At 51.9% G+C, this 27,348-nt stretch overlaps 1 protein-coding gene across 5 annotated transcripts in view; it reads right to left on the bottom strand.

The window, feature by feature from the left end:
• Positions 1 to 27,348, bottom strand: part of CMIP (c-Maf inducing protein) — a 235,438-nt gene that overhangs the window by 24,167 nt on the left and 183,923 nt on the right. For 4 of the 5 annotated variants that reach the window (XM_059667295.1, XM_059667294.1, XM_059667298.1 and 1 more), the window contains 6 exons: positions 22,970 to 23,011; positions 17,418 to 17,480; positions 14,985 to 15,065; positions 7,767 to 7,870; positions 6,168 to 6,272; positions 509 to 862 (listed from right to left, as the gene is read on the bottom strand). In XM_059667295.1, the coding sequence (XP_059523278.1) occupies positions 509 to 862; positions 6,168 to 6,272; positions 7,767 to 7,870; positions 14,985 to 15,065; positions 17,418 to 17,480; positions 22,970 to 23,011 (749 nt within the window). The remainder of the gene's footprint in view (positions 1 to 508; positions 863 to 6,167; positions 6,273 to 7,766; positions 7,871 to 14,984; positions 15,066 to 17,417; positions 17,481 to 22,969; positions 23,012 to 27,348) is intronic. The other variant, XM_059667296.1, reaches the window with a different exon arrangement.

Consider the following 27,348-nt stretch of genomic DNA (forward strand, 5'->3'; position numbering starts at 1 on the left):
TGTGTGCACTCACAGCCACCCATCCATAAAAGCAGCAGTGACTAGACACATCCACACTTGTCCACTTAAACGCACATGCTCAGGCAATCACACACATGCTGTCGCACCACACGCCCAAAGCCATTCCCATATATAAAGACACTCACAAACTCAGAATGAGCCCACACCTTACACAATGTGCAGAGGTTCACAGACTCAATCACACTTGGGCACCCATGTGCTCATGCACATACTCACGCACACATATTCTCAAACTCATGCACACATATATGTTTGTGTACATACCTATACATGTGCCCAGACACTCCAGCATACATGTATACACACCTAAAATGTGTGCTCTCATGCTTTGCATATGTGCACCCACACTCACGGGTACCCACACCCCAACTCAAGTGTGCACCCTAAGCATGCCCACCCTCGCACGCCTCGAGCCAGTGAATATGAACTACAAAGCCAAGTCCCCTCCCTCATCTCATTGGTGACAGGCACATAAAGGGACACTCACAGCAGCTTGAGGATTTCCACGTAGCAGCCGAGCGTGCGGTCAGCCTGGGGACCCAGCTCGATGCTCATGGTGCTGCAGGCAGGGCTGACCATGAGGCAGTCGATGAGGTTGGGCTCACTGTCGTTGCCCGCGCTGGCCGTCAGCGCCGGCTTGGCAGTGCTGGTGTGCTCCACCTCCACGTGGATCTCACTGGAGGCCACGACCACCGACTTGAGCCGTGCCTCGGACAGCGTGGCTTCCTGAGACACCAGGTCCGGGCTGGGGTGCAGAAGGCGCAGAGGTAAGGTGGGCTTCCGGTCGCAGGGCTGCTGGCAGCCGTTCCGGATCTCCTTCAGGCTTGGGGAATTGTCGCGGCTGTGGGGAGAGATGGAAGGGCATGAGCGTGCAGGCGGTACCATGTGGCCCTGGAGTGTATGCTGTGAGCTACAAGACCCAGTGAGCACTTCTGACCAGACAGGCTCCACTGTGCTCAACGCTCCCTGAACCCCCACAGCCCCGTCATGGGCCAGGTGGAAAGCTCAGCCTCCGCTCCTCACCTGGAAACCCACTTCAAGGGGATCTCAACCCCCAGAATCCCAAACTCCTGGGGCCTGCAGGTCCCTTCTGTCTGCAGCAGCCCCCATCACAGCACCTCTAAACACAGGTGTTAGCTGAGAAAGGGCTCTATGCATCATTGAAGTCATTTGTTTGGAAAATGCAGGACCAAACACAATGAAATCGGTGCCCTGAAGCTGGGTGAAGCACCTCCTCCCTGGGAGCTTCCACGCATGACCAGGAGGCGCACCTGACTGGAGGTAACTCCAGCAACGGGGTCCCCTGGGCTGGCACAGTGCTAAGCGCAACCACACAGACTTCTCAGACATCTGTGTCTGGCAATATTACCATCTCCATGTTACGGGTGAGAAAGCGCCAGAGGTCAAACGACCTATGCTTGACACAGGGCTTCTAAGTGGAAGGGGCTGGGATTTGACACCATGGTGGCTTCCAAGATCCCATATGATCCCGTGCAGGTCCCCCTCTTCCATGAAGTTTTCTCTGATTTCTTCCACCTGCCCACTCACCGTGTCTTTGAATTAGAGCTTTCCATCCCTGGCTGGACACCAGTGTCCCCTAAGGCACATCTAAACATCCCAAACCCAACAGATCAGAACTCCTTGAGGAGCTTTTAGGGCTCCCTGTGTGTGCAGTGAAGGTTGAGTCCACTGCGCCCAGAGACTCAGAGCACAATGGTGTGGGCACTAACAGCTCGTGCAGCCCCTCCCTAAACGTGCCATGCGCATGTGCCCCGCACTTCCAAAGATGCACGTCCTCTTTGTGCACAAGGACTGGACTGAGCACAGAACTCGGACCCGACGCACACAGAGAGCCTGCATTTATCCAGCACGTGCGGTGGGCCAGGCCTGAGCTGAGCCCACCAGGATGCTTGATAAATGCACTGTAAACTTTGCTGGGGAAAAACAAAAGCCATGGCTGAAGTCCGAAAAGTCTATGGTGGTTGGAAAACTGTGTGTGGTCTGTGGGGGGAGAGCAGCCTAACTATCTCTATGGGTTCAGAGCTAATTTGCTGCTCAAATGCTCAACACTCCATTTCCCTTTGTTTGCCTTTGCTGGGATTTAGGAGTGGATTTTCAAGGCTGTTGGCTCAGAGGGTGATTTTCCAGTGAGCCATGCTAACCTGGGTCAAGTTGTCTGCTCTGTGAGTACATCACGTACCACTGGGAGCATCGCGGATGGGCCCTGAGGACATCGTGGGGTTTTATCTTTCAGGGACTGACCAACAAGGTGGGGTGGACCTGAGCCCAGGACAGGTCTCCCAGGATTGTGGCCCTCGGGTGATTTCCTGGAGGAACTAAGGACATCACTTGGAACCCAAACTACTGTGGGCTCCGAGGGGGGACGGGCGTTATAACCTTGTGCCTCCACCCTGGGCACCTGGGTATAACCACCGTTCATGATTCCCCCACGGTCATGCTTGCCCCCTCTCGTCCACTCTCCATGCAGCTGCTGCCAGAGAGGAATTTGGAAACTGACATCTCATCAAGTCCCTACTTAACTGAAAGCCAATGCTCTCTGAATAAAAACCCAGCCACTGAAACACAGGCGCAGCTCTGCCACTCGGCGCGTGGTCCCCGGGCAGCAGCACCCGCATTACTGGGCGTCAGTTAGACAAGCAGAGTCTCAGGCTGCCCCACACCTGCTGCGTCTGCACCTGCACTTAACACACAACCCCCAGGAGCAGCTCCGCATAGGAGGTTTGAGCAGCTCAGCAGTCCATGGCCGGCCCCTTCTCCAACACCATCTTTTGCTTCTCTTCCTTTCCCTTTCTCTGCTGCAGTCTCAGTTCCCTTTACTCCCTCCTCTGCTGTGGCCCTTCACCTTTAGGATGGAGCAGATCACAGGAGGAGCTTACCAAGAATGCAGATTCCTGGGCTCGAGCTCAAAATGGACATCGAGGAGTCTGCTTTTTAAAGAAGCAGCTCAGGGGATCCTGAAGCAGGTGGTTAACCACAGGTAGAAAAATGTGACTAATGGCGACTTCACCGGCCCTGCCAAGCCTTTGCACGTTCTGTTCTCTCTGCCTGGATCACCTCATCCTGCCTCTTACCTAGTTAACAGCTAGTAGGTCTCAACTTAAACATCACCCGCTGAAGGGTCCCTTCCTCACCTCTCCTGGGAGAAGGGGTTCTCAACTCTGGCCGTGAACTTGCCTTTGGAACAATCCACTGCTAGGGCCATCCCAATCCAATCAGAACAGCGGTGGGTGGGGCTCAGGCACCACTTTCCCCGCTTCTTTATGAAGCTATAACCAGCAGTATGCTGGTAAATGTCTAACAACCTAGTCTCTGGAAAAAGGAAGCCCTGTTTTGTAGTGTTTGCCAATTTCCTTAGTGTAAATACTTCCACCGTGACCGAATTCAAGCCACCAATGTGCCATCACTGACTGTGGAACTGAGAAGAGGTGTGCTTCCAAGTGTAACAGGGCTCCACCATACCCGGGTGTAACTTACACACAGAATAGTCAGTGCTTAAATCTGAGGCGCAGAGCTTCGTGAGTTTTTACATATTCCCGTTTAATAACCAGCCACCAGATCAGGGCATTTTGGCACCACGGACATTTTGGGCGGGATAATTCTGGGTTCTCTGAGTGGGGCTGTCCTGCACCTGGCAGCATGCTCAGCAGCATTCTTGACTTCCATCCATTGGATGCCAGCAGCACCCTGCCCCCCTGCCAAGCTGTGGCAACCCCAAATGTCTCCAGACCTTGCCACATATCCCCTGGAGGCCAACACTGTCCCCAGCTGAGCACCACCGGCCAAGCTGTAAAACATTTCCAGGAGCTCAGAAGTTTCTCTCGTGCTTTTCCACCTAGCTCTGCCCCCAAAAAGGTGACAACTATTCTGGTTCTATCACCATAGATTCATTTTGCCTGTTCTTGAATCTGAAGGAAAAATAATCACACCATATGTATCTCTTGGGTCTGACTTCTTTCACTCAACGTTATGTCTGTGAGACTTGTTCGTGGCTGCACGAGTTCGTTCATTCCTGCCGCTACATAGTCTAGCTTCTGAGAACAGACCACAGCTTAGTTATCCGTTCTACTGTCAGAGGACACTGGAGTCGAGGCCGGTTCCAGTTTGGGGCTATTAAAAATAACGGTGCTATAAACATCCTTGTACAAGTCTCCCGGTGAATACAACAGAAGCTGAGGAGCTGGGTCAGAGAGCAGGTGTATGCTCAGGTTTACATTCTGATTTTGTAAAGCCTCCCCGGTGACTGGTATGCAGCCAGGGTTGAGACTCCCTGCTGGAGACCATGCTAATGCCACCTCTGGCTTCTGCCATCACAGCCCTGACCTAGCTGTACTGTACCCACTTGCTTGCTCAATCCCTACCCCTCTACCTGCTGGTGCACCCTCCACTCTGAAAAGGCAGGGGCCCCATCCGGCTGGCTCACTTAGTGCCTTCCATACCTGGCACTTAATGGGCCCTCACTAACCGAGTACTGAGTGAATGAGAGGAGAAAACCTGGCTGTTGCCGTCCCCTTAACTGCGACAGTGTGCACGGTTCCTAACTTTGGCACTTTCCACCCCCCGGGACGAGAACTGGGGCAGAGTTCCAGCACCCTTGTCTTTGTCTCCTGCTCCCGGGTCAGGGAAGCCCTGCAGGGCACGCTGGCAGGGCTGTGGAGATGCAGAGGGAAAGCTCTTGGATGTGTGGGTTCCTCCTCCTGCCTCAACCCCACCCGAGTCCCAGCTCAGGTGTTCTGGGAGAGCGCCCAAGGAGGCTGAGATGAGTCAGAGGCGTCAGGAGGAAAAGGAGCCTGAGAATGAGTGAGTGCGAGTGCACGCGCACACACACACACACACACACACACACAAGTGACCATTTCATGCTCTTCCTGCTTCCTGGGGTGGCCTGAGTTTAAAAAGCACGCTGATCAGATTGGTCCAGAGCTAGGGCAGCGAGGTCAAGGCGAGTACCACTGTGTACATAGGGATGCTGGGACGTGCACCTCCCTCTGACCCACTTCTTTACTTGACATAACATGTTGTAGGGTACACACAGGCCCTTGGGAATGGTCAGCATGGCATCTTCATGTTCGGGCCTCAAGGGCACTGCCACCTCTTTCTGAACAAGGGGGACATGGTCCCCTTTAAATGTCAGGACCTGGGGCTGAGGACATTAAAACAGTCGTCCTCCCTTCTTCAGCCCGGTCATACAACATACCCCCTTGTTGAGGTTCACTGTGGCCCCTCCCCCAAGAACTCCAGGGCAGTGTTTGCTTAGAAGCCCCATGGGCAGGTTTTCAGGGACGCACGGTCTGCACCGCCTTTTCCTTCAGGGCTGAAATATATTCCTGCTGGATCCCGACACATTCGGTGCCCCTGGAGTGGTGCCGTGTGCCACCTGAACAACTGGACTGGGTGGCGGCCGCCGAAGCCATCTCTGCCCGGCACATCCTACCCTCTCCAGTAACCCCAGAGGTCACTGTCGAAAGTTCTACGCAAATGGATGGCATTTGCGTCACCGCACCCCAGGAGCGATCCTCAATTAAGGAAGCCTGGGAGCTGGTAAATAACTACAGTGGTGGCGTCACCCTCAGAGGAGTAATTCGGAGACTGTTCCCCGAAGTCTGCCAGGATGTCCAGTGGGGAATGCACAGGTGGTCACCTGCTTATGAACACAGGTCCGGTTTCTACTATCTGTCCTCTCTCCAGTGCTTCCTGGGGTTCACAAACACTTGCACACACCCACACAGTGCACACACAACTCCCCATGCACACACCCACATGTGTGCACACATTCTCCCTCACACACATACATGCATCCACACTCATGCTCCAATGTGTCACGCATGCCAGGTGGTGAGAAATATTCAGAATAAAACACTTGCTCCTAATGCCCAGTCAACACAACAGCCTTCAGTTGCCGGTATTGAATCTCAGTGTTTGTTTCCCAGTAATTTCTGGTTCTGGGCTCTGGAATCAGTGAGCACACGCGATCTGGCAAACACCCTGGAGGCCTGTCTGGTGAAAACCACTCCACCTTCTTGGGTTGGTCAGATGTGTACAGGGCCACTGTCCTTGGTGACCCGCCCTCTCATTGTCCCCACCCTGGGTGGTAACCCCAGCCCTTCCCAATGGCGACGGTGACTGACCTGTTGATGAACTCTTCATAGCAGGAGTAGATGGCAGCCAGGCACACGGCCACCAGGTTGGGCAGGACCCGGGGGTGAGGGCAGTGCCCTGTGGGGCCGTGCATGCTGGAAGAGAGCAGAGGGAAGGGTGAGAGGCAGCTGCAGGAGTGGCATCATGGCTGGGAGGCAGGGAGGAGGCCGGGCACAGCTTGAGGTGGTCATGGGGGAGCACACTGAGCCTTTTGCTGTGGAGTTGGCAATACCGGGATTGGGTTCTGGCTCTGCCATGTGCAAGCAGCAGAGAACCAAGGTCCAGTCGTGAGCTCTGGATTCTGGTGCCTGGGTTCAAGCCCAGCTGAGTGGTCTTGGCATACTGCTTAACTCTCCACTCGCAGTTTACTTAGCCATAAAATGGGGATTATGGCCCCCTCCTTACTGGGTAACAACAAGAACCCAATTTTCTAAGTTATGGGAAGACCTAGCATAATATGGCCATGCGGCCTGGGCAGACACATTTATGCCTGGTGAGTTCTGAAATCTTTATTCATAATACCTCACTTTACTCTCAGAAGTGCCCTGCTTTGGAATAAAAATTAATATGGTCACCCTGACCTAGCATGGGGTCTGAAACACAGTTGCTAAGGCCTCGGTAGATGCAGCAATTGTTATTAATCATGGCTATCTCTGTGCCTCAGTTTTTTTAACCTGTAAAATGGGACAGTTTGGGGCCTGGAGATAATACCTGTAAGGTTCCTGGAAAATCACTGTGGCCACTGGGACTAACCTAAAAAACTCCGCAAATCTTAACTGGATGCTTTAAAGGGACCCTGGAGTCACCCAAACTCTGGCAGAAGGACATGTCATTTGCGTTTGGGAATGCTTTGTGATGGCAGGGGAGTGTATTTAGGAAGAATGTAACTTCAGAACTGGCTTAACCAGGATATTTTGATTTTCTTAAAACATAAGAAGAGTCATGACAGTGGCCACTAATGCTCCCATCACATTTATGCATTGTTCTTAGTGTTTGTGTATTAGGTCACCAAAGCCCTCAACTGGATGAAGTGGGTATTGCGATTCTCATTTACAGGTTAGGAAACTGAGGCACAGAGAAAAATATTTAAAAATCAAAGCAAAAATAACCCCCCCTACTCAAACCCCAGAAGGAAGTAAGAACCAGAATATTTGGCTTCTTTTTAGCCAAGTTTGGGAGGTAGCTGTCAAAGTCCCCAGTGGTGACTCTCTGGGCCACAGGGGATCATTTCCTACACGCCTGGCACCGGAGGCGTGGAAATCCTCCTATTACTCAGGACCGTCACCATTGCCTGAGTTCCTACTGAGCATCAGGCACGCTAGGGGCTTCCTCATATACCACCTCACTTAATCACCCAACCCGTGTGGAGGACACAGGGTCAGAGGTACAGGAACTGGCTCAGTGCCACACAGTAAGTAAGTGCCTGAGACCACAGGTGGTCAGGAGGCTCCAGGAGACCCTCACAGAAGAGGAGACGCTCCCAGCCCCTGAACACCAGTGGCTGCTCTCCGGGCACCGGGAGGGCCTGGCTCTGGGCTGAAGGACAGCTGGCTCACAGGCCGGGGGGAGGGGTCAGCTGGGAGACCCACCTCTGAATGAACTTCTTCACCACCTCCATCCCCGCGTTGAGCTCGTTCAAGGCAAGGATGTACTCCTGAGTAAACAGCCTCAGTCGCGGGCACTTCCCGAAGTCCTGCGGAGAGAACGGAGGGTAGGATTGGGACACGCTGCAGCAGAGGCAGGAGACCTGCGGGGCGGTGGGACCCGCTCTGCCCGGAGCCACTGGTGCGGAAGGCAGTGAGGAACACCAGCCACCTCCCCTTTCTAGAAAGTGCACACATTCACATTTTCTCCTCAATAGCTTGGCCCTGTGACACGCATGCTTATACCCTGTGACGGCTGACAACAGACCAGGACCCGTCCTGTCACAGGCGGGTTTCTGGCATGTGCAGTCACCCATGGTGGTCGGCAGGGTCAGCAGGCCACACAGACACGGTCGGAAAACGGCCAACAGGGCCTCCCTCTGCACGGCCACGAGGGGACTGCAGACGTTTCCTCTGCAGCCACCTGACGGGTTCTGTCCCGCTGCTTTCCGCGGGCTCTCACCTGACGCCACTCAGAACAGCAGAGTCAGAAGATGCCCCAATCTGGGGCCATCCATTTGGGGGTTGCCTTGGGACTTCTTGGGGTTATGAAGGAGGCAAATGTAGTGTCCAGACATGCTCAGTGAGGGGACACCTTCTCCTGAGTGAGAGGACCGAGGCGGCCCGAGCAACAGGCGTGGCCCCAGGTGGGGAGGGTTGCAGCCCAGGGCTCCGCAGGGGGCTCCCCAATCCTCTTGGCTGACCCTAGCCACCCACTGTGCTCCTCACTAAACTGAAGAGCGTCGATGACTTTGGCTATAAAGAAGCCACCCTCAACGGGCACACGGGATCAAAGAGGCAGATCACACAGAAGGATGAGCTCAAGAAAGGCTGATGGGACAAGTAAGGGTGTGTTTGTGTGAAGAATGTAGAGTATGGGAGGAGGTGGGTGTGAAAAATGTGGGTATGAAAGGAGGTGTGTGTGTGAGAGACATAAGTGTGAGAGGAGGTGTGTGTATGACACGTGCAGTGTGAAGGGAGGTGTGTGTGTGTGAAAGATATAAGTGTGAGAGGAGGTGTGTGTGAGAGACACAAGTGTGAGAGGAGGTGTGTGTGAGAGACACAAGTGTGAGAGGAGGTGTGTGTGAGAGACATAAGTGTGAGAGGAGGTGTGTGTGTGTGAAAGATATAAGTGTGAGAGGAGGTGTGTGTGAGAGACACAAGTGTGAGAGGAGGTGTGTGTGAGAGACATAAGTGTGAGAGGAGGTGTGTGTATGACACGTGCAATGTGAGGGGAGGTGTGTGTGTGTGAAAGATATAAGTGTGAGAGGAGGTGTGTGTGAGAGACACAAGTGTGAGAGGAGGTGTGTGTGAGAGACATAAGTGTGAGAGGAGGTGTGTGTGAGAGACATAAGTGTGAGAGGAGGTGTGTGTGAGAGACATAAGTGTGAGAGGAGGTGTGTGTGTGTGAAAGATATAAGTGTGAGAGGAGGTGTGTGTGAGAGACACAAGTGTGAGAGGAGGTGTGTGTGAGAGACATAAGTGTGAGAGGAGGTGTGTGTGAGAGACATAAGTGTGAGAGGAGGTGTGTGTGAGAGACATAAGTGTGAGAGGAGGTGTGTGTGAGAGACATAAGTGTGAGAGGAGGTGTGTGTGAGAGACATAAGTGTGAGAGGAGGTGTGTGTGTGTGAAAGATATAAGTGTGAGAGGAGGTGTGTGTGAGAGACACAAGTGTGAGAGGAGGTGTGTGTGAGAGACATAAGTGTGAGAGGAGGTGTGTGTGAGAGACATAAGTGTGAGAGGAGGTGTGTGTGAGAGACATAAGTGTGAGAGGAGGTGTGTGTATGACACGTGCAATGTGAGGGGAGGTGTGTGTGTGTGAAAGATATAAGTGTGAGAGGAGGTGTGTGTGAGAGACATAAGTGTGAGAGGAGGTGTGTGTGAGAGACACAAGTGTGAGAGGAGGTGTGTGTGAGAGACACAAGTGTGAGAGGTGTGTATGAGAGACACAAGTGTGAGAGGAGGTGTGTGTGAGAGACATAAGTGTGAGAGGAGGTGTGTGTATGACACGTGCAGTGGGAGGGGAGGTGTGTGTGTATGAAATATATAAGTGTGAGAGGAGGTGTGTGTGAGAGACATAAGTGTGAGAGGAGGTGTGTGAGACATAGGTGTGAGAGGAGGTGTGTGTGAGAGACATAAGTGTGAGAGGAGGTGTATGAGATGTGGGGTGTGAGAAGAGGTGTGTGTGACAGACGTGAAGTGTAGGAGTGGTATGTGTGCGGGAGAGAGAGGTGGCCTGATAGGAAGGTCTGTGTGCTGGGTGGTGAGTAGGAGCAGAGGGAAGGTGGCTGATGCGTGGCTGCTAAAAGTGATGGGGCACAGGCTGGAAGGAGGAGGAGGAGGGGGAGGAGAGGGAGAGGAGGCGGGGAGGGGGAGAGGAGGAGGGGGAGGAGAAGATGGAGGAGGAATAATCTGTCCAAACTCAGCCCTGGGGGGAAGACACTCTGTCTCCACCAACCAGCTCAGGCCATGGGTGCCTGTCTTACCTCAGCTGGAGCCTAATTAAGGGGCACTGAGCACAGACATGGGACCCCCTGCTCCAGTGAGTGATGTTATTAGAGACTGACATCTTCTCAGCTTCCCCAGTGCAGCCCGTCAACGTGGTGGGTGACAGAGGTCGGCGTGGAGAGGAAAGGCGTGGGAGGGAGGAGCGACAGCCAGGAAAGGGCCTGGGGGTCTGCAGATAGGGACTGGAGGCTTTGCCGTGAGCTGGGTTTTGAACAGTCGGGAGGGGCAACCTGTGGTCACGAAGTTGACCACAAGACAGAGAGCACCTGGTGGTCTCCAGACGCATCTGTCCCCCTACTGCCCCGCTCTGTGAAACCCATTTAATAGAAAGCACCCTGAATCAGGACTCTAATCTGAAACAAAGCCAGGAGACTTTCCTTAAGGACCCAAATGATCCCCGGGCCGGCATGTGAGCTGAGGAGAATGTGCCCCCTGCCCGCCGGCCAGCACACAGGGGCATCTCTAGAGCTGCGGCTGCTTCACCTGAGGGTCCTCAGGACAACCTGGGGCTCATCTGATGCCATCCTGTCCACCAGGACTGTGCCTTTACATTAGCAGGGCAGCAGAAGCCATGGAGAAATACACATGTGTATGCATACACTCATCCGTAACGTGCACAGACACACACACATATGGACACACATATACACAAATACACATACACATGCATGCACACACACAAAGCACTGAGCTGGAAGATGAGGTCCTTGCAGGACAACAACACTGAAGCTTGATTGTGCTTTCAAGCTGAGAAAGATGCCCCGAATCCCCGAGTCCCTGGAAATGGGTGACAGGAAAGCTGTGTGGCCTTGGGCTGCCAGTCCTCTCTGTGTCCCCACTGTCAAATAAGGGTTGAAAGAACTGATTTCTAAACCCTTCTACCTCTAAGGTTTCATGATGCTATGAAAACTGCTTCAACTGAACCCTGCTAAAAGGAACTGCTGTTATCTTAGCTATTAGATTTCTGGATAGCCAAGGCCATTTCCTTGGAAATGAACACGACATATGGGTCTGGTGGCCTTTTGAAATGTGTATGCAGGCCCTGACCTGTGTGGCTCAGTTGGCTGGGTATCATCCCATGCACTGAAAGGTTGCTGGTTTAATTCCCAGTCAGGGCACATGCCTAGGTTGTGGGCTTGATCTGGGTGGTGGGTGTGCAGGAGGCAGCCAATTGATGTTATACTCTCATATTGATGTTTCTCTCTCTCTTTCTAAAAAAAATAAAAATAAAAACTATTCTTAAAAACAGAAAATGAAGGATATTTTTCCTCTTTGGAAAAGTCAAATATGCTCCCCTTGGAAAGTAGGTCAGATCACTCAGTGGTCCACTGGGGACCACAGTCACATCTTCTTGCCTCCTCTGCCAAAACAAGAACACTCCAATGAGTGGTGTGTGCATACAGGGACCATGGTCATCCTAGGAAATACAGTTTAACAAACTGTTTAGAATCTACAGGGGAACATACCAAAGGACTGCTTCCATCTGAATCGAATGTTCATTTCTGCCTCATGAGTAACACTCTTTGAGACTCTTAACCTCTCTCTAAGATTCAGTATGCTTATCTATGAAATTGGGGCACATGATATATTTGCAGAAGATGCACCCTGAGAATAGGGTAAGTTCCAAAACCCCAGAACACCACTGTGCTGTGTGATTTCCCCCGTTTCCCCAAATGCCTCCCTAATGAGAAACACTGCACACAGGTGAAGAGAAGTCACACTATGCTGACAGGTGTGTGGCTGGCAGCAGGCTAGGCACACTCACTAACTAACCAGTGACTAGATTCCTCACATCAGCTCAGAGTCCCAGCTCCAAAATGGTGCATCGGCCTATGGCCAATTACTACTAAATAGTGACAGGGAAGGCCTGCCGTGCTCTCTGCACCTGGTATCAGCCGCTTCTCCACATCTCTGCTGCACGAGGGGTGCTCCCCTGTTCCGTCCACAGTTCTCTTCCCACTTAGTGTGTAATTAGTAGTCGCTTTATAGCAGCTCCAGACTCCAGAGTCACTTAGGGAAGTTCTTTAAAAGTGAAGTGAGAATTCGTGCTTGAGGGCCCCTGATGTCTGCCAGGCCACAACAGAGCTATAAATTCTGGATCTGCCTTGTAGCTGTTCTGATTTTTATCCAGAAAATTATTACATGGTCAACACTCCAGGCCCATAAAACTAGCCAAATATAAGGGAGATGTTGTATGGTTAAGCTATGCAAGGCTGCCTGAATTTTGACATTTTTCCCTTTGAAGTCAGATTTCCCAAAAGAACCCTTATTAAAGTCTACTGACTACCATAAAATATGCAAAAGTGTTCATGTGCCTGGGGAGGCCTGGGCTGGGCCAAGTATGCCCTCGGTAAGGCTCTGTCACTGGTAAGTTGTGATGGGAAGTTCTTTGCAAAAGAAACTGCAGAACCTTTGCTTTGGACTCTGAAAGGGTGCCGCCTTCTCCTCATACCACATCCAGTGATTTTAAAATCAACAGTCAGAGACCCTTTCCTCCCGAGGTAGCCCAAAGTGCCTTTGAAACTGTTAAAGCCCAAATCAAGGCAGGACCTCCTCTGCACCAAGAGATGGGGAGTTTGTTAGTCCTGGAGGAAGAATCAAATGAACTATCCCCCTCTCCTCTGTGCTCAGAAAATAAGAAATGCATTTATCTTAAAGCAAGAAAGATCTCAGAAACAAGAAACAGTTTAATTATGGTGTGTGATCACTCAGAATCACCAGATTCAAACAGAATTCGTATGGGACCAACACGGTTCAACTGGTAGCCGCTGGGTAGAGAGTAGAGTCTTAAGCCACCTCTGGGCTCTGCTGGAGAGTGCTGCAATTGATTGATGATGTCTGCCACCATGCATTTCCACTCCTGATGGGGTTGGGGGGGGGGGGGGTGTCACGTAATCTTCCTTGGGGGCATGTTGTGGAGATTGGAAAGCTACTTCACAAAGTAAACTGCTGGCAGGGCACCCTTTTTCAGAGTGTTTTCAACATGCTAAATCCCCACAGGACCGGGGCAGCAGTCACAGGCACCTCACAACAGGTAATCACGGAGATGCCTCCGGGTCATCCAGGTGAACCTCAGTCTGGGCTGGGAGCTGGCTTGGCAGCGCACGCTGGACACGGCCCTCGCTTTAGTCTGCCTGCTCCTCAGCGCCAGGAGCCCTTATGGCTGCTCACAGGTTCCCTAAGGAACCTCTGGTCTCGGCCCCTCATCTGTAAAGGGAGGTCATGGACCATCACAGGGGTGAATGACAATACGCTTGAGGGTCACACTCTGTCTGGCTCTAAGGAGGTGTGACAGATGTTAGTTATGCTTCTTCCTCATTCCCCATGTGTAATGTGGAGGAGATAATGATACCCAGAGATGAATGGGGCCACTCAGACTGTGAGTGCCTGGTCCACTGCAAGTGTGCAATTCTGCCACTGTTTTGTTTGTTTGTTTAAATGTATTTCAGAGAGGAATGGAGAGAGACAGATAGAAACAGCAATGATGAGAGAGAATCATTGATCAGTTGCTTCCTGCATGCCCCCCACTGGGGCATCGAGCCCACAAACCAGGGACCCTTCAGTTTGCAGGCTAATGCTCTATCCGCTGAGCCAAACCGGCTAGGGCTGAGCTGCCACTGTTTTTGTTTTTTTAATCTTTACCAGAGGATATTTTTTCCCATTGATTTTCAGACAGTATGAAAGGGAGGGAGGAAGTGGGGAGAGAGAAACATCAGTGTGAGAGAGACACATTGACTGGTTGCCTCCCACATGCGCCCTGACCAGGCCCAGAGGTCGAACTTGCAACTGAGGTACATGCCCTTGATTGGGAATTGAACCTGCTACCCTTTGGTCTGCAGGCCGATGCTCTACCCATTGAGCCAAACCAGCCAGGGTGTGTATGCTTTTTTTTAACTAACTAAAGCTCATACATTATTCAGAGTTCCTCAGTTTTTCCCTAATGTCTTTTCTGTTTCAGGGTCCCATGCAGGGCACCACATTACATGCAGTTGTCGTGTCTCCTTGGACTCTCTGCATGGGACAGTTGCTCAGCCTGTCCTGTTTGTACTGACCTGCACAGTTTTGAGGAGCCCTGTCAGGGGTTTGCAGCATGTCCCTCAACTGGATCTGGTCTGACATTTTCCTCTTGATCAGACTGGGGTTGTGGGTTTGAGAGGCAGACCCCAGAGGTAAAGGCACAACCATCACCGTGCCTATCACGGTTGGTTGCTGACTTTGATCACCTGTGGGGACCGTCAGGTTTCTCCACGGTACGGTCACTCTGTCCCCCTCCCCCTCTCCATCCTGTACGCTCTGGAGGGCCATCACTAGGAACAGCCCCCAGCGAAGGAGGGAGGAGTTCCGCTCCCTCCTTGAGGGTGGAGTATCTCACAGACACCATGTGGGACTGCACACAGGGAGACCAACTCTTCTCCCCGAGCCATCCTATTTCTGTTATTCTTACCGCCCGTGAAGAGATTCTTCCTGTCGCCGGAACAGAAAAACAAAGAACCAAAGGGGACAGGCCACACGCAAACCCGAGTTAAACAGAATCCCAGCTCCAGTCCCTGGCTGTCGGGGCGGCCAATCCCAACCCAAAATCTTTGTAAGAGTGAATGGCCAGGAAAGTGTGCCCACCTCCCCCGGCTCTGCGGTCAGGGTGCTGGGAGACTCACCATGTTATGCTTGAGGATTCTCTGGACCACAGGCGTGAACACCTCGATGACCACCATGGACCGGGGCCGCTCTCTGCAGTGCTGGGGAGACAGGGGGACATGGTCGGCCCTGAGCCTCGGCCCCTCGCCCAGGGAGCTCAGCATGGGGCCTGGGTTCCCTGCTGGACAGTGTGGCATGGCTCTGTGTTCATATTTTTGGAGGAAGAAAAGTGGGTGAGGAAGGGAGTTTACGTTTGCTTTTTATTCTGATCTTAAAGTCTGAGCGTGTTTCAGGTGGCACAGGAAGGCGAGGTTCTGACACGGCCCTTGCTTAGTGCGGTGAGACTGCAGCACTAAGACCCGGTGCAGGGTCTGGCACAGGCGTTTCCGCGTAACCAGTGCAAGAGCACCAGGGGTTTGGTGTCGGACACGAGTGTTGAGAACTCTGTGGCTTCTCCACTGCCGGCTTTGATACTCTGCAGCAGTCTGCAGGCCAGTGCAGTCTCAGTGTTCCATCTCACGGGCATGGAGCTTTGATTTCAAACTGAAACTGAAGGCCTCAGGTGGAGCAGACAAGAGCCCACTACTGCAGCACACGCACAGCCTGCATGGGCCTGAAGGTGCTGTTTCCCAGGCCTGGAGGAGGACGCCGTACTTGGGATATTAGAAATCGGGGCTTTCCTGGGAAATTAAGATGTACTAACTTTCCTCAGATCTTGGGGTCCCAGTTGTGAAGTTTGGCAGGAGGGACTGCCCAGCGTGTCCAGAGCTGGCCCAGAGTGGACCTGGTGGGGGCGGCTCTATTCCCCTCAAGCTCTCTTCTCTGGAGGACTGCCTGGTGGGCGAGGCACTGAAGCTGTGTCTTTGCCCGCCTTCCCCGCCCCCGCCCCCCCCCTTCTCCCCCGGCCGCAATTCCCCGAGGGAAAACAGCCAAAAAGCTTATAGGCCCCCCTGGCTGGGGCCCCTCACTCCAGGTGGCAGGGCAGCCTTCTGTTTTAGAATCAATGGAGAGTCCTACCAGGTAGTGCCCAAAAGGATGGTTTGGTCTCATCACTGTTTTTAAACTGTGCTAACCATTTACTCTGAAAAGAGGTCCATTGCACTAGAACAAGTCTGTAAATCATGAGACCTAGAAGAAACCATACAGCTGAAAGGAGACAAAAGGCAGATCTGGATTAAATTGGACCAAATATCAAGAGAAGAGATGACACCTGCTGTGACAGGTGAGGAGCCCACACACTGGGTTATCTGACCCACCCTCTCGGGGGCAGGGAGGCCCATCTTGTCTGCAGTCTCACCAAGCTGGTGCTTTTTCCCCTCGTGTGCCCCGAGGGCGGGGCCTGGGTGCAGCACAGGAGCCTGACGCCTGTGTGCAAGCACGCTCTTGCACACACACACACGCAGGTACAACTGTATAGTCGGGCACTCACCCACTTGGACCCACCTTACCTGCTTGGACTGGAGGGCACACACTGGCACGTGCCCACATTAAGAATGTACCCTGGGCACTTCGGGCCAGCAGGCTGGGCCCACCCTCTGCTCTGTGGGTCGCTGAAAAAGGTCTCCTGATGGAGAGATAGGGCCAAAGAGGATGACACAATCCTGTCTCCCTAAACCTCGTGTCACCTGACAAACACAGAGAGAGTGCACACTCCCTGGGTGAGGGGCCCGGGGGTGAAGGGCAGGGATGGGGCAGTAGGTGTACCCCAGTGTCCTTTCCTTCAGAACCATCAGGCCTCCCAGGTGCCTCTTTGCCAGGCCACGTGGGAGGAAAGGAACGCAGCAAGGTGAGTCACCAGGAGAGACCAGGGTAGTGTTGGGAAGCAGCAGACCTAGGCCCTCGCCTTTCCAAGGACATTAAATTATGACATAAAAAAATCACACAGCAAAGAACAAAAGCAGATTGTGTTCAGCCCCAGGCCACTGCAGTGTGCTGGCAGAATGAGGGATGCCTGGTCCCCGGCGTGCCCTGGACATGTTCCGAGTAAATCCCACTGCGAGGCTGGCGCTGTGTCCCTGGGAGCGGGTGTCCCGCTCTGTGGCTCCTCCCAGCTAACCTGGCATCCCGACTGCTTTCCCTGCTCAGGAAAGCCCCACGGCCATGCCCCCACTGTGGGCCAGCTGGTGCTCAGAGAAGCCCTGGCTAAAAATAACCCAGCTAACGTCAGGAGCCCAGAAAATCGGCTGCAAACTTCTCCCAAGACAGCCACAAAGACATTCCAAGGAAAAGCTGGACACTCCTCCCTGACCCACTGGTTTGGACCCTGGGCCTCGATGATGACCCGTGTGACAAGAGGGGGCTGCAATCCTAAGAACAGGGTACCTGGCTTGCCTTCTAGCCGTGTCCAGGGCAAGGCCCTGGGTTTTTAACAAATTGTGCCAAGCCAACCCCTAGCACGCACACAGGGAGGCAGGCTGGTCCTGCAGACGCAGCCCACTTCTGCCATGTCATACCTTGCAAAAGAATTCACAGAGATCTGGTGGTGGATGGTTGTTTTCCAGCAAAGGGGCGATTGCCTGAAAGACAATGAACCCAGCGTCAGTCGGAATCTCTAGAAGGAAGCATATGGCAGGTGTGTCTAACAAGAGGGATGACTCATGATGGAAAGCACAACCTCCCTGTCACCCTCTGGGCAAAAAAGGCCCATTCTCTAACCTGCATGCCGGGGCCCCTAAACTGGGGGGCACATGGTTCCCTTAGAGAAGGTGATACAAGCTCTGGTCTGCCCCCCAGAAACATGCACATACAATGATGCATGTAACTTCAGGGTTTCACGACCTGCTGGTGTCCCCTCAGATTACAGTCCCTGACTTTGAGGCAGGATCGTGGCTTCGAGCCAGGCTTTGGGGGCAGAGTCCTGGGCGGGAGTCCTGATCCTGGTGCTCACTGTAGTGTGACCATTAGAGCAAGTTATTTCCTGTCTCTGAGCTCCCGGGCTCCCACCTGCAAAGTGGAGCAGAGTTGCTGTGAGGGTGAGAGGTCACATGTGCAGAGGCATTGCTCAGCCTCGCACTGCTGGCATTTGGGCTGGTTGTTCCTATGGTGGCAGCTGCCCTGTGCACTGTGGGATGTCTAGCAGTATCCTTGTTCTCGACCCACTAGATGCCAGGAGTGACTCCTAATGCAGTGGTGACAATCAAAAATGTCTCCAGAGACACTTCGCTTTATACTCAGGAAGGCTGCGATATTTACTGACCCTTGAATTCATTTTTTAGGAGACTTGGTAAGCCAGCTGGACAATAATTATTGGTTCCACTGCCATTCCTATGCAAGGGTCCCCTGCACTGCATGGTGTTTGATTCTCTATTTTTTGTCACTTTCATAATTCGTTTTAATGAGTTTGCTAAACTTCACATTCAAATAACATTTTTGAACAATTAAACAGTGTGTCCTGACATTGCCAAATGCCCCCTGGGGGAGAGAACTGGTCCCAGCTGAGAACCCCCGGTGCAAGTGCCTCTCACAGAGCCTGCAACAGGCCAGCGCTCAGTAAATGTAGTTACTAGATAGTTAATAGCCATGTGAAGTCCACTCTTTGACCCGTTTGCCACACTGGGCACATTAGGAAACTGGAGACCAGGACCCAGCAATGAAATTGCCAGGCTGTGTGACAACTCAACTCAACCTCTCTGGGCATTAGACTTCTAGTCCATAAAACGGGGAAAACTAGAGATACTGATTCACAGGGTTGTTGTGGGAATTTAGTGAGAGAAAACTCTAGCAGCTTTGGAGTCTCAGGGTTGGTATAAGCCCACTGCCTGGAGCACAGCATGTCCCTGATACCATCGCACAGCAGCGAGCGGTGACGATTTTGCCCGACTCCCCGGGAAGGCTTCGTGATGACATGACCTCCCCACAGCCCAGACTCTGCCTGCTTGTTTCGGGGTGTCTCCCTGATCTGCCCCCTACAGCGATGCCCTTGGATATGGGTAGGGACCTTGAAGTAAGGCCTTCTGCTTGTCTGGGACCGTTAGGGAGAAGGTGACCAGGAGTTGCCCAGTAACATAGGTGAGAGGCCCTGGGTGAAGAAGGGAGTCCCTGACATGGAGGTCATGTCGGGCAGCACCAATGATCAGGCCCATAGGGGCTGGAGACAAGGCCAGAGTCTTGTTTGTCCAGGGCTGTGCATGTGCCTATTCAAATTTAACTGCTATGACATAAACAACTTTAACTGAAATAAAATGTAGAATGCATTCCTCAGTCGCACTAACCACTCTTCAATAGCCACGTGAAGCTGGTGGCTGCCATTCTTGATGAGAATGGCAGAGAACATTTCCACACTGAACATTCTCCTGGACAGTGACTCAGTGTCGGGCGCCTTGCGGGGGGGGGGGGGGGGAATTCTGCTGTCCCCTCCAACGTGCTGGCCTGGGAGGAGTGAGCTCACAGTAGGGACAGTGGGGCAGGGAGCTGCTGCCTGGCCCATGGCTCTGCTCCCCAGGCCCAGCTCTGGGAGAAGGGATGAGATGCAGGGTGCACCCCCTGGGTTGAGCCCCTTTAATCACATTGGGCCCCTCTTTCATGGGAATGAGTTAAGGAATAGAGGAGTGGGAACAAATTAAGCGCCCACAGGTGTGGGTTTGGTGCTTCCACAGCAATTCTCTTATTTGACTGCCAAACTTGGTGAGGTCAGGCAGTAGTTACTTCCATTTACACAGATAAAGAGACAAAAGGTCAGGGAAGTTACAAAGCCTGCCCTAATCACAGAATGATAATTTTACAACATATGATTAATAAAAACGCTTATTTTTGTGTGGAATCTTTCTATGAGCTCAGCATAATAGGTATATTAGCTTATTTAACCCTTTCAGCAGCCCTGTAGGAAAGGCCCTGTTGTTATACCCATTTCATAGACGAGGAGACTAAGGCTTAGAGCGTCAAGTTAATTGGGAACTATCTGAATGGCTGCCTGGTTAAATAACAATATCCTTGAGCCAGTAGAAAGAATGGGAGTAGGCCAGTGGTCCTCAACACTGTGACTTTGCCCCCCAGGGGACATCAGCACGTGGAGACATTTTTTACTGTCACCACAGGGGAGTGCTACTGGCATCTAGAGGGCAGTGGCCAGGGATGCTGCTCAACATCCTACATGCACACAGGACAGTCCTCACCACAAAGAATGACCCATCCCCAATGTCACCAGTGCCAAGGGTGAGAAACGCTGGGGTAGTTATGTGCGAAAAGACTTGAAAGAATTTCCAGAACATTCGTTAAGTAAAAAAACAAATGCAGAACAACACACCCAACATGACATCATCGATGTTAAAAACAAAAAGCAAAAACACAACCATGACTGTCTGTGTGGCTTTGTCACCACTGGAAACCCCTAGGGCTGCCTCTGAAGAGGGTGCTGGGATGGGGTAAATTTTTTCTTTTTGCAATTAAAATACACTCATGAAATACTTGCAAAATCAAAGATAATTTTAATGAAATTAAATAAAATTTAAAGTTCTTCCCTTACTTGCCCAAGGTCACAGCTAGTATGGGGTGGGCCCAAGGTCTGCACTTGGCTCTGTACTTGAACCCACATTCAGCTTTAAACCCATTCTTCACCAGCACAGGGGAAGGCAGCTGGCATTTGGCCTCCAGGTCCACAGTCACCCAGTGACACTCCAGCTGTTACCAACCAGCAGTTACCTATTGCACGACTGATGGATTGAATAAAGCCAACTCAAGTTACTTGTAAAAGTACTCATAAAAAATAAGTTCATAAAAAAATACCAGCCCCGTTGGGAGAAGACTAATTGCCAATAGGCCAAATCAGATAATGTAATTGCTGAAATGAAAGGAGGCTGCAGAAGGCTTCATGGTAATGGAACCAGCATCGGGAATAAAGAATGCTGAAAGGAGGGCTGAGGGCCAGATCCTCAGATCAATTCTTCCCTGTTCTCAGGCATCCCCGCTGAGCAGGGAAGCTCAGCCAGGCCCAATTAAGGGTCAGCCCAGCCAAAGTAGCTGGCTAAATGCAGCCTGGATTTCTCGGACCAAAATGTCTTTCCCAGGCTTGTCCTAAGTCCAAAGCCCTTCCCCCTCCTCTCCAGGGCTGAGGGGCACAGTGGGACCCACAGGTGTTGTCAGAAGAGAGGAAGATGCCAACTCCTTGCCTGGCATATACATTCCCGCCTGCTTCTCCACCAACCAGTCTCGCCACTTTGCCTTTGCATGGACTGGGCCCCCTGCCTGGACTGCCTTTCCTGGGAGCACGCCTACTCCGTTTGCTCACCTCCTCCTGGAAGCCCTCTGCCATCTCCCTCCCAGCACCCTCCCTGTCCTCTGTGCTCCCCTAACACCAGGACAAATTTGAACCTCTGACCATTACGTGATTATCTGTTGACTTGACAGGTCCTCTCAGCTCACAATAAATCCCTCAATGGTAGCTTCATAACTATGGAATAGAGACTAGTGTCTGGCACAAACTTGTATTCACATGTCAACAAATGCTTGTTAAATTATATTGTTAATTAATAGTATACCAGAGAAAGGTGGGGGTGGGTGATTGGGGGTGCCCAGGTGGATGCTCGCTGGTCTGGCCAGAGATGGCAATGGATGGTCAGGCTGGTACACGGGAGAAAGCTCTGTATTTTTAGCAAATACTCAGTGAGAATCTACTATGTGCCAGACACTGTATTGTTGCTCCACAGAAATTGCTGCCTTTACTGTCAGCAATAAAAGGCCTAGGGCTGTGGTCGGCAAACTGAGGCTCGCGAGCTCTTTGGCCCCTTGTGTGTGACTCTTCCTAAGCCTTAGGAGTACCCTAATTAAGTTAATAACAATGTACCTACCTATATAGTTTAAGTTTAAAAAAATTGGCTCTCAAAAAGAAATTTCAATCATTGTACTGTTGAAATTTGGCTCTGTTGACTAATGAGTTTGCCGACCACTGGCCTAGGGCTTATCTCCTTTGGTGCTGACAAGAAGGACTTAGCTGGGGCAAAGAGGGTGATTGTCTAGACTGGGCTCATGAGGGCCAAGTAGTTGGGCACCCAAAGTCCTAATTCAGCTCAGAGGGGCATGGTTGCCCTTGTTTCAAAGGCTTCAGCCATGGGACCTCTTGGGCAGGTGAGTGTTCCAGGTCCTGTCCCAGGCACACAAACCTCTTCCCCTCACTTCCATTTCAAGTTCTGCCTCCCTGCTTTCCACTTCCTTATGCTTTATGCTCTAGCAATGCTGAAGTGTCAAAAAGATACCACGTTATTTTAAATCTCTGTTTACATTTTATTTCCTCTCTCTGGAATGCCTTTACTCTGTTTTGCCATCTGGCAAACTCCTATTGATCCTTCAAAACCCAGCTCAGACATCACTGTCTCCAGGAAGTTCTCTGGCTTCTTTCCCAGGTGATTTTGTCACTCTACTCTCTACACAACATGCCTCTACTTTTGCAGTGATCTCATTTGTCTTCCTACAATAGATGATGAATCCTTGGGAGCAGAGGCTGTCTTAGTTTTCTGTGGATTCAAGTACCCAGCACAGTGCTTTGCACCCAGTAGGTACAATTTCATTTCTTTCTTCTCTCTAGTGAGAGTCATATTTCATAGCTTACAACCACGGAGGAAGATACCTTACCCCAGAGATGCTTACATCATAGTCAAGTCCCAGAAAATATCATCTCACTTTGCATATCAGAGAGAATTAAAAGTTACTATTTGTGGCTTAATTAGGAGACAGGGCCTGGGTAAGAAAGAGACCGGCTACATTTCCACTAAGGGTTTTGCCTCTGAATAAGTTATATGGTCTCTGCTATCTCCTGCCTTCAACCCCCTCTGCAGACTCGGGCCAGAGGAGGCGATCAAGACACATTTGCTACAAACCTCAAAGACTGATAATTACATCCCCCCAAAATCAATTGGACTCTGAAATGTGCAAAAGCAGGAGCGAGACATGTCTGGCTTGATAAACAGACAGCCGAGCCAGGTCGCTGTGTTAGTGGATGATGCTGGCGCCTCCAGAATTAACTCAAACTGGGGAAGAATTGTGGGCACTGGGAGAGGGATGGCAAGAGACTTACCACAATGATGTTTTCATGCTCCTGGGTCGTCAAGTTTGTGTTCTACAGGATGGAGCACAGAAAGCAGGAGGGAAACAAAAGAAAACAAACAAATATTAAAAAAGTGGAGCGTTTGTATCCCGAAGGTCCACAGTTTCAACTGCTTTCAGCCTCTCAGTGCACTGCTGTCACCTGTTCTTAATCACACAGATCAGAAGCCCCTCAGAGGCCTGGTCGGGGCAGGAGAAAAGTACCCCGTGGGGCAGGGGAATCAGGTCCCAAGTCCCTGCTCACAGCCTGGGAGTTATGTGACGTGGACAGACCACTTTTGAGTGAGACTCGGTTTCTTCTTCTGTACATGGGATCCGCTTTGGGCTGCAGGGACAGGATATATGCCACTTGGAAGCCAGAAGACAGGTTCCTAATAAACATGTGAAGAACACTTTTCAGTCTTGACTCTGTGCTGGAGTCCACTAGGAGTGGCATATATATTATCTCAGTGGTTCTCAAACTGGGTTCCTAGGGAACATTAGTGTTCTATGAGTTGGCCCAAGATGTGTTAGCTAAATTTCAATTCTAACAGTTAATTTTCAAAAAGTATTATTAAGTTGAAGGGATTAAACTTGCTTAATTTTTAGGTTTTCCCCTCAATCTGGAATTTGCTTTCACAATTGGTACCTGTACTGCCATCCTGTGAGTATGTGAATAAGGAAAGGAAGGAATATGCAATAAATGAGAAACCATGGGAAAACTCAGAAACAGCCACTATTGTCCTTTTTGTTAGCTTCAGGGCACGTTCTGCTTTGTCTGTCTTGGTAGACACGGGCTCTCTTGGGTATTAATTCGCATTTTCTAACAGAGTCACGTATGTTGCTCACAAGATGCCTCCTCACTGGACAGGTCTAAGGAACGCTGGGATATGTAATGAGCTCACACCCGCTGAAGCCAAAGGAAAGCTAGCGTGCCGTGAATCTGCTTTTGTCCAGCTGCCGAGGGACGAAGGCAGACACAGAACCAGGGTCAGTGTCTGAGCTCCACGAGTCTCCAGGTTCCCATGGAGAAAGCCTGATCCGCGATGCTTAGAACCAGGGAACATTTGGGAGGATGTTTTATGGATTCCAACGCCTTTTTCTTTTTGTGGATGTTGGAGTTTGAGCAGCCCATTGAGGGCAGATGATTAAACTTCAGTCATTGTTCAGCTCAGGGTAGGTGAAAGCCCAGCTTTGGTCTGGGCTTTGTTCTTTCTTCCCTTTGACTGACTGACTGTCAGTGCGCTATGCCTCGGGCACTGTGTGAGAGCTTTGTAATACTCATGCCACCCATTTCTCTTTCTCATGACCATTCTCCTATTTCCTACTATCCCAACAAATGGGCTACCTGAGTGAGACTCAAAGAGGTGTGGCTGCTCACCAGGAACACAGCTAATAGTTGGTGGAGTGGGGATTGGACCCATCTGTCCTGGTTCCAAAGCCTTTATCTCCCAGCACCAAGTGAGGGTGCTCGGCCCATGCAAACGGCAGTTCCCCCTTTCAGCTGCCGTGGGACCAGCCTGTCCCTCACCATGCCCGCCACCTTTCCAGCAAGAGCCTTGGGCCAGCACAGAGGCTGTTTCCTTTGTCAGTCACCGGTGGCAGCCCACTTTTCTGCACCAAGGTCATTTTCAACCCCGGGGGCAGAGCATTCACCAAGAGCCACTGCTTAGAGGGGCACTAAGCTGAGTGGCCACTCCACACACTCAACTCAACAAAGGCCTGGGAGGTAGGGGACACCGGCCAAGTGAAGCCGGTAGACAGATGGTTCTTTCTCAGAATTGTTTGGCTACCCAACAGCCTCCTCTTCCCCCTCCATCCCGCGGGCTACTGCCCACTTTCTGGTTCCTTAGGTGAGGGCTGGTGCCTCTTAGCAGTAGGCCTCAGGAACACTTGAGTAAAGAGAACGAAAAATCTAGCCCCATATATTCTAAGCTAAAAAGGGCAAGGAGAAGGGTGGATCTGTTTGCTTTCCCACTCATGCCAGATGGACATGGAGCTGAGGTCAATGTCACAAACATCTCCCAGGACAATAAAGTGTGACCAAGTATCAAACGCCCCTGCATGTGAGGCACAATGCTAAGCACTGCTTACTTATTAGAGCATCGGCCCTCAAGTCTGTGAAATGGGTGCTAATCTTAGCCCTGTTCACTGATGAAAATTGGGTCCTGAGAGGCCTCGGAACCTGCCCACGGCCAGTTAGCTCCTGAGGGCGGAACTAGGTCTTTCTGACCCCACACATTTGTTCTTAACCACTGCCCCACACAGAGGGGGCGGGGGGTCTCCCCTTCGCTAAAAAGGCTCCACCAAGGCAGGTTCACGCCACACTGAGGCACAAGAGCATGAGCTTCACCATCGGGCAGGCCTGGGCGTGGGTCCTGGCCCACCACTTCTCCGAGTGACCCTGGGTGGGCGCCTTAACATCTCAGAGCCTCTGGTGACCCTTCTGCACATTTGAATACTTACCTTGCAGGGTCTCTGGGAGAAATGTAAAAACGAGCTCTAAATGCCCGACAGTAATTGTCATAGAGCGTGTGCTGAAAAGGTGCTAGTGTCACTCAGAGAGGTGGAAGCCTCACTGGAGGAGGTGCCACCTGGGCTGCAGTCCTAGCTCTGTCCCTTACCAATGGCTGCGCCCCCTGGGCATGTAATCACATGAAACATATCTGAGATGGGAAAGAAATCCCACCAAGAGGGTGGCCACAGTGCCATCAGCCACCTCTGCCATCATCTTGACAATGAGCCTGACTTTATGTTGGTGGACAAGACTGGTGGGGCGGAAGGGGCGGGCCATGTGGTCCTGTAGTAAGAACGACACAGCCCTAAGATGGATTAGAATGCCCAGCCCCACTGCATGCTTGGCAGGCTGGTGTCTCTAGACCTCAGTTTCCTCATCTGTGAATGGAGACAGCAAGGCTCATCTCTCAGGGAGAACGTATTAAATGAGATGTTGAGTGCTGGCACCTGGCGCCTGCCTAGCACAGAGCAGCTGCTTCCTGCAGATGAGCTGCCTTCCCTTCCCCACTGAGAAGCCAGCCCCTGGCCTCCTACCCTTCTCCTGCTCAGGACGGAAGCCGGCACTTGAGGTTGGGCACATAGCACCTGGCCTCCAGTTCCAGACCTTGACCCTCAATCCTTTCAGAGCCTGAGTCTTTATGCCTCTGCGGAACACAACTGGTGTCCCACCCGACGACACATCCTCTGCTCTTCTGCTTGCGACCGTCACTTCCTCTCACCCTTACGTCCTCCCAGGGTGAGGGACCCTCTCAAGGCAGTAGACAGATAAGGCCTGGGCCAGTTTCCTGGACCAGAAGGCAGTGACCAGTCCAGGCCTGCAGCGAGAAGGGCAGTCTAGGCAGCAGGGAGCGTGTGTGGAAGTCAAAGGGGGCATGTAGGAGCTACCCAGGGAACCAGGGTGTCAAAGGACAGGGGCCACCCTGAGGGAGGGGGACAGAAAGAAGGGGACAGAAGTATCACTCTGGTGGCCATGTGTAGTTTAAATCAGGAGTCATCAACTCTATAGTGTCCCCAGGGAACCAGGTAGGCAAATAAACAAGAGTATTAATATTTGTGAAGTGCTTAGAATAGCGCCTGGCAGAGTAAACAGAAGTGTGTTTCCTAGCGCCCCTTGCCTTCTAACGAACAGTGTGCCTAGCTCCCTGACTGAGTCTCCCGTGTCTGTCCCCTGCCAGGATGTAAGCTCCAGGAGAGCAGGGGCTTGTCTTCACTCAAATGCCCAGGATGGCGCCTGGCCCACAGCACACACTCAGAGCGCTGGCCGACTGGCAAAGCAGACGGCTCAGGTGGGTGGCGCTAAGCATCACCAGCTGCAAATTGCTGCTGAATTTCCTGATTGTTTTTTTAAAGAGAACTTAAAAATTCTCATTTTGGTGTGAAATATCCTGATTTTAAAAATCCTGTGCACGTTAAACAAAGTACGTATAGCTGTAGGCTGTGGGGGTGATTAGGGCAGAAAGCCATTTGCCTGGACCACTGGAGCTGAGGTGGGCCAGTGGTGGGGGAGATGGAGATGGGCCGGGACTACCAGCCCAGCACCACGGGGGCAGGAAGGAAGGAGAGTGGAGGGGCTTCCCGATGTGCTCCCTCTTGGGAATGAACTAGAGAATTCTGAAGTCAGCTATCACCACCACCACCAGCCCAGCCTCAGGACCAAGACCAAACCACCCTCTCTCCCTGCCATGTCCCATCCCCAGGTCGGTCACGGGGCATGGCAGGGTTGTGACAACTGTCCCTTCATCCCTGCCACAAGCCTGGGACAGCTCAGCTGGAAGCACTGGGCAAACCTTCTCAACACCCTTGAATGGCTGGGGGGAACCCCTCACCTCCTTAAAGCAACAGGAAGACAAACTC

Source organism: Myotis daubentonii, chromosome 15 (assembly GCF_963259705.1).
Source record: "Myotis daubentonii chromosome 15, mMyoDau2.1, whole genome shotgun sequence".
Classification (NCBI taxonomy): Eukaryota; Metazoa; Chordata; class Mammalia; order Chiroptera; family Vespertilionidae; genus Myotis; species Myotis daubentonii.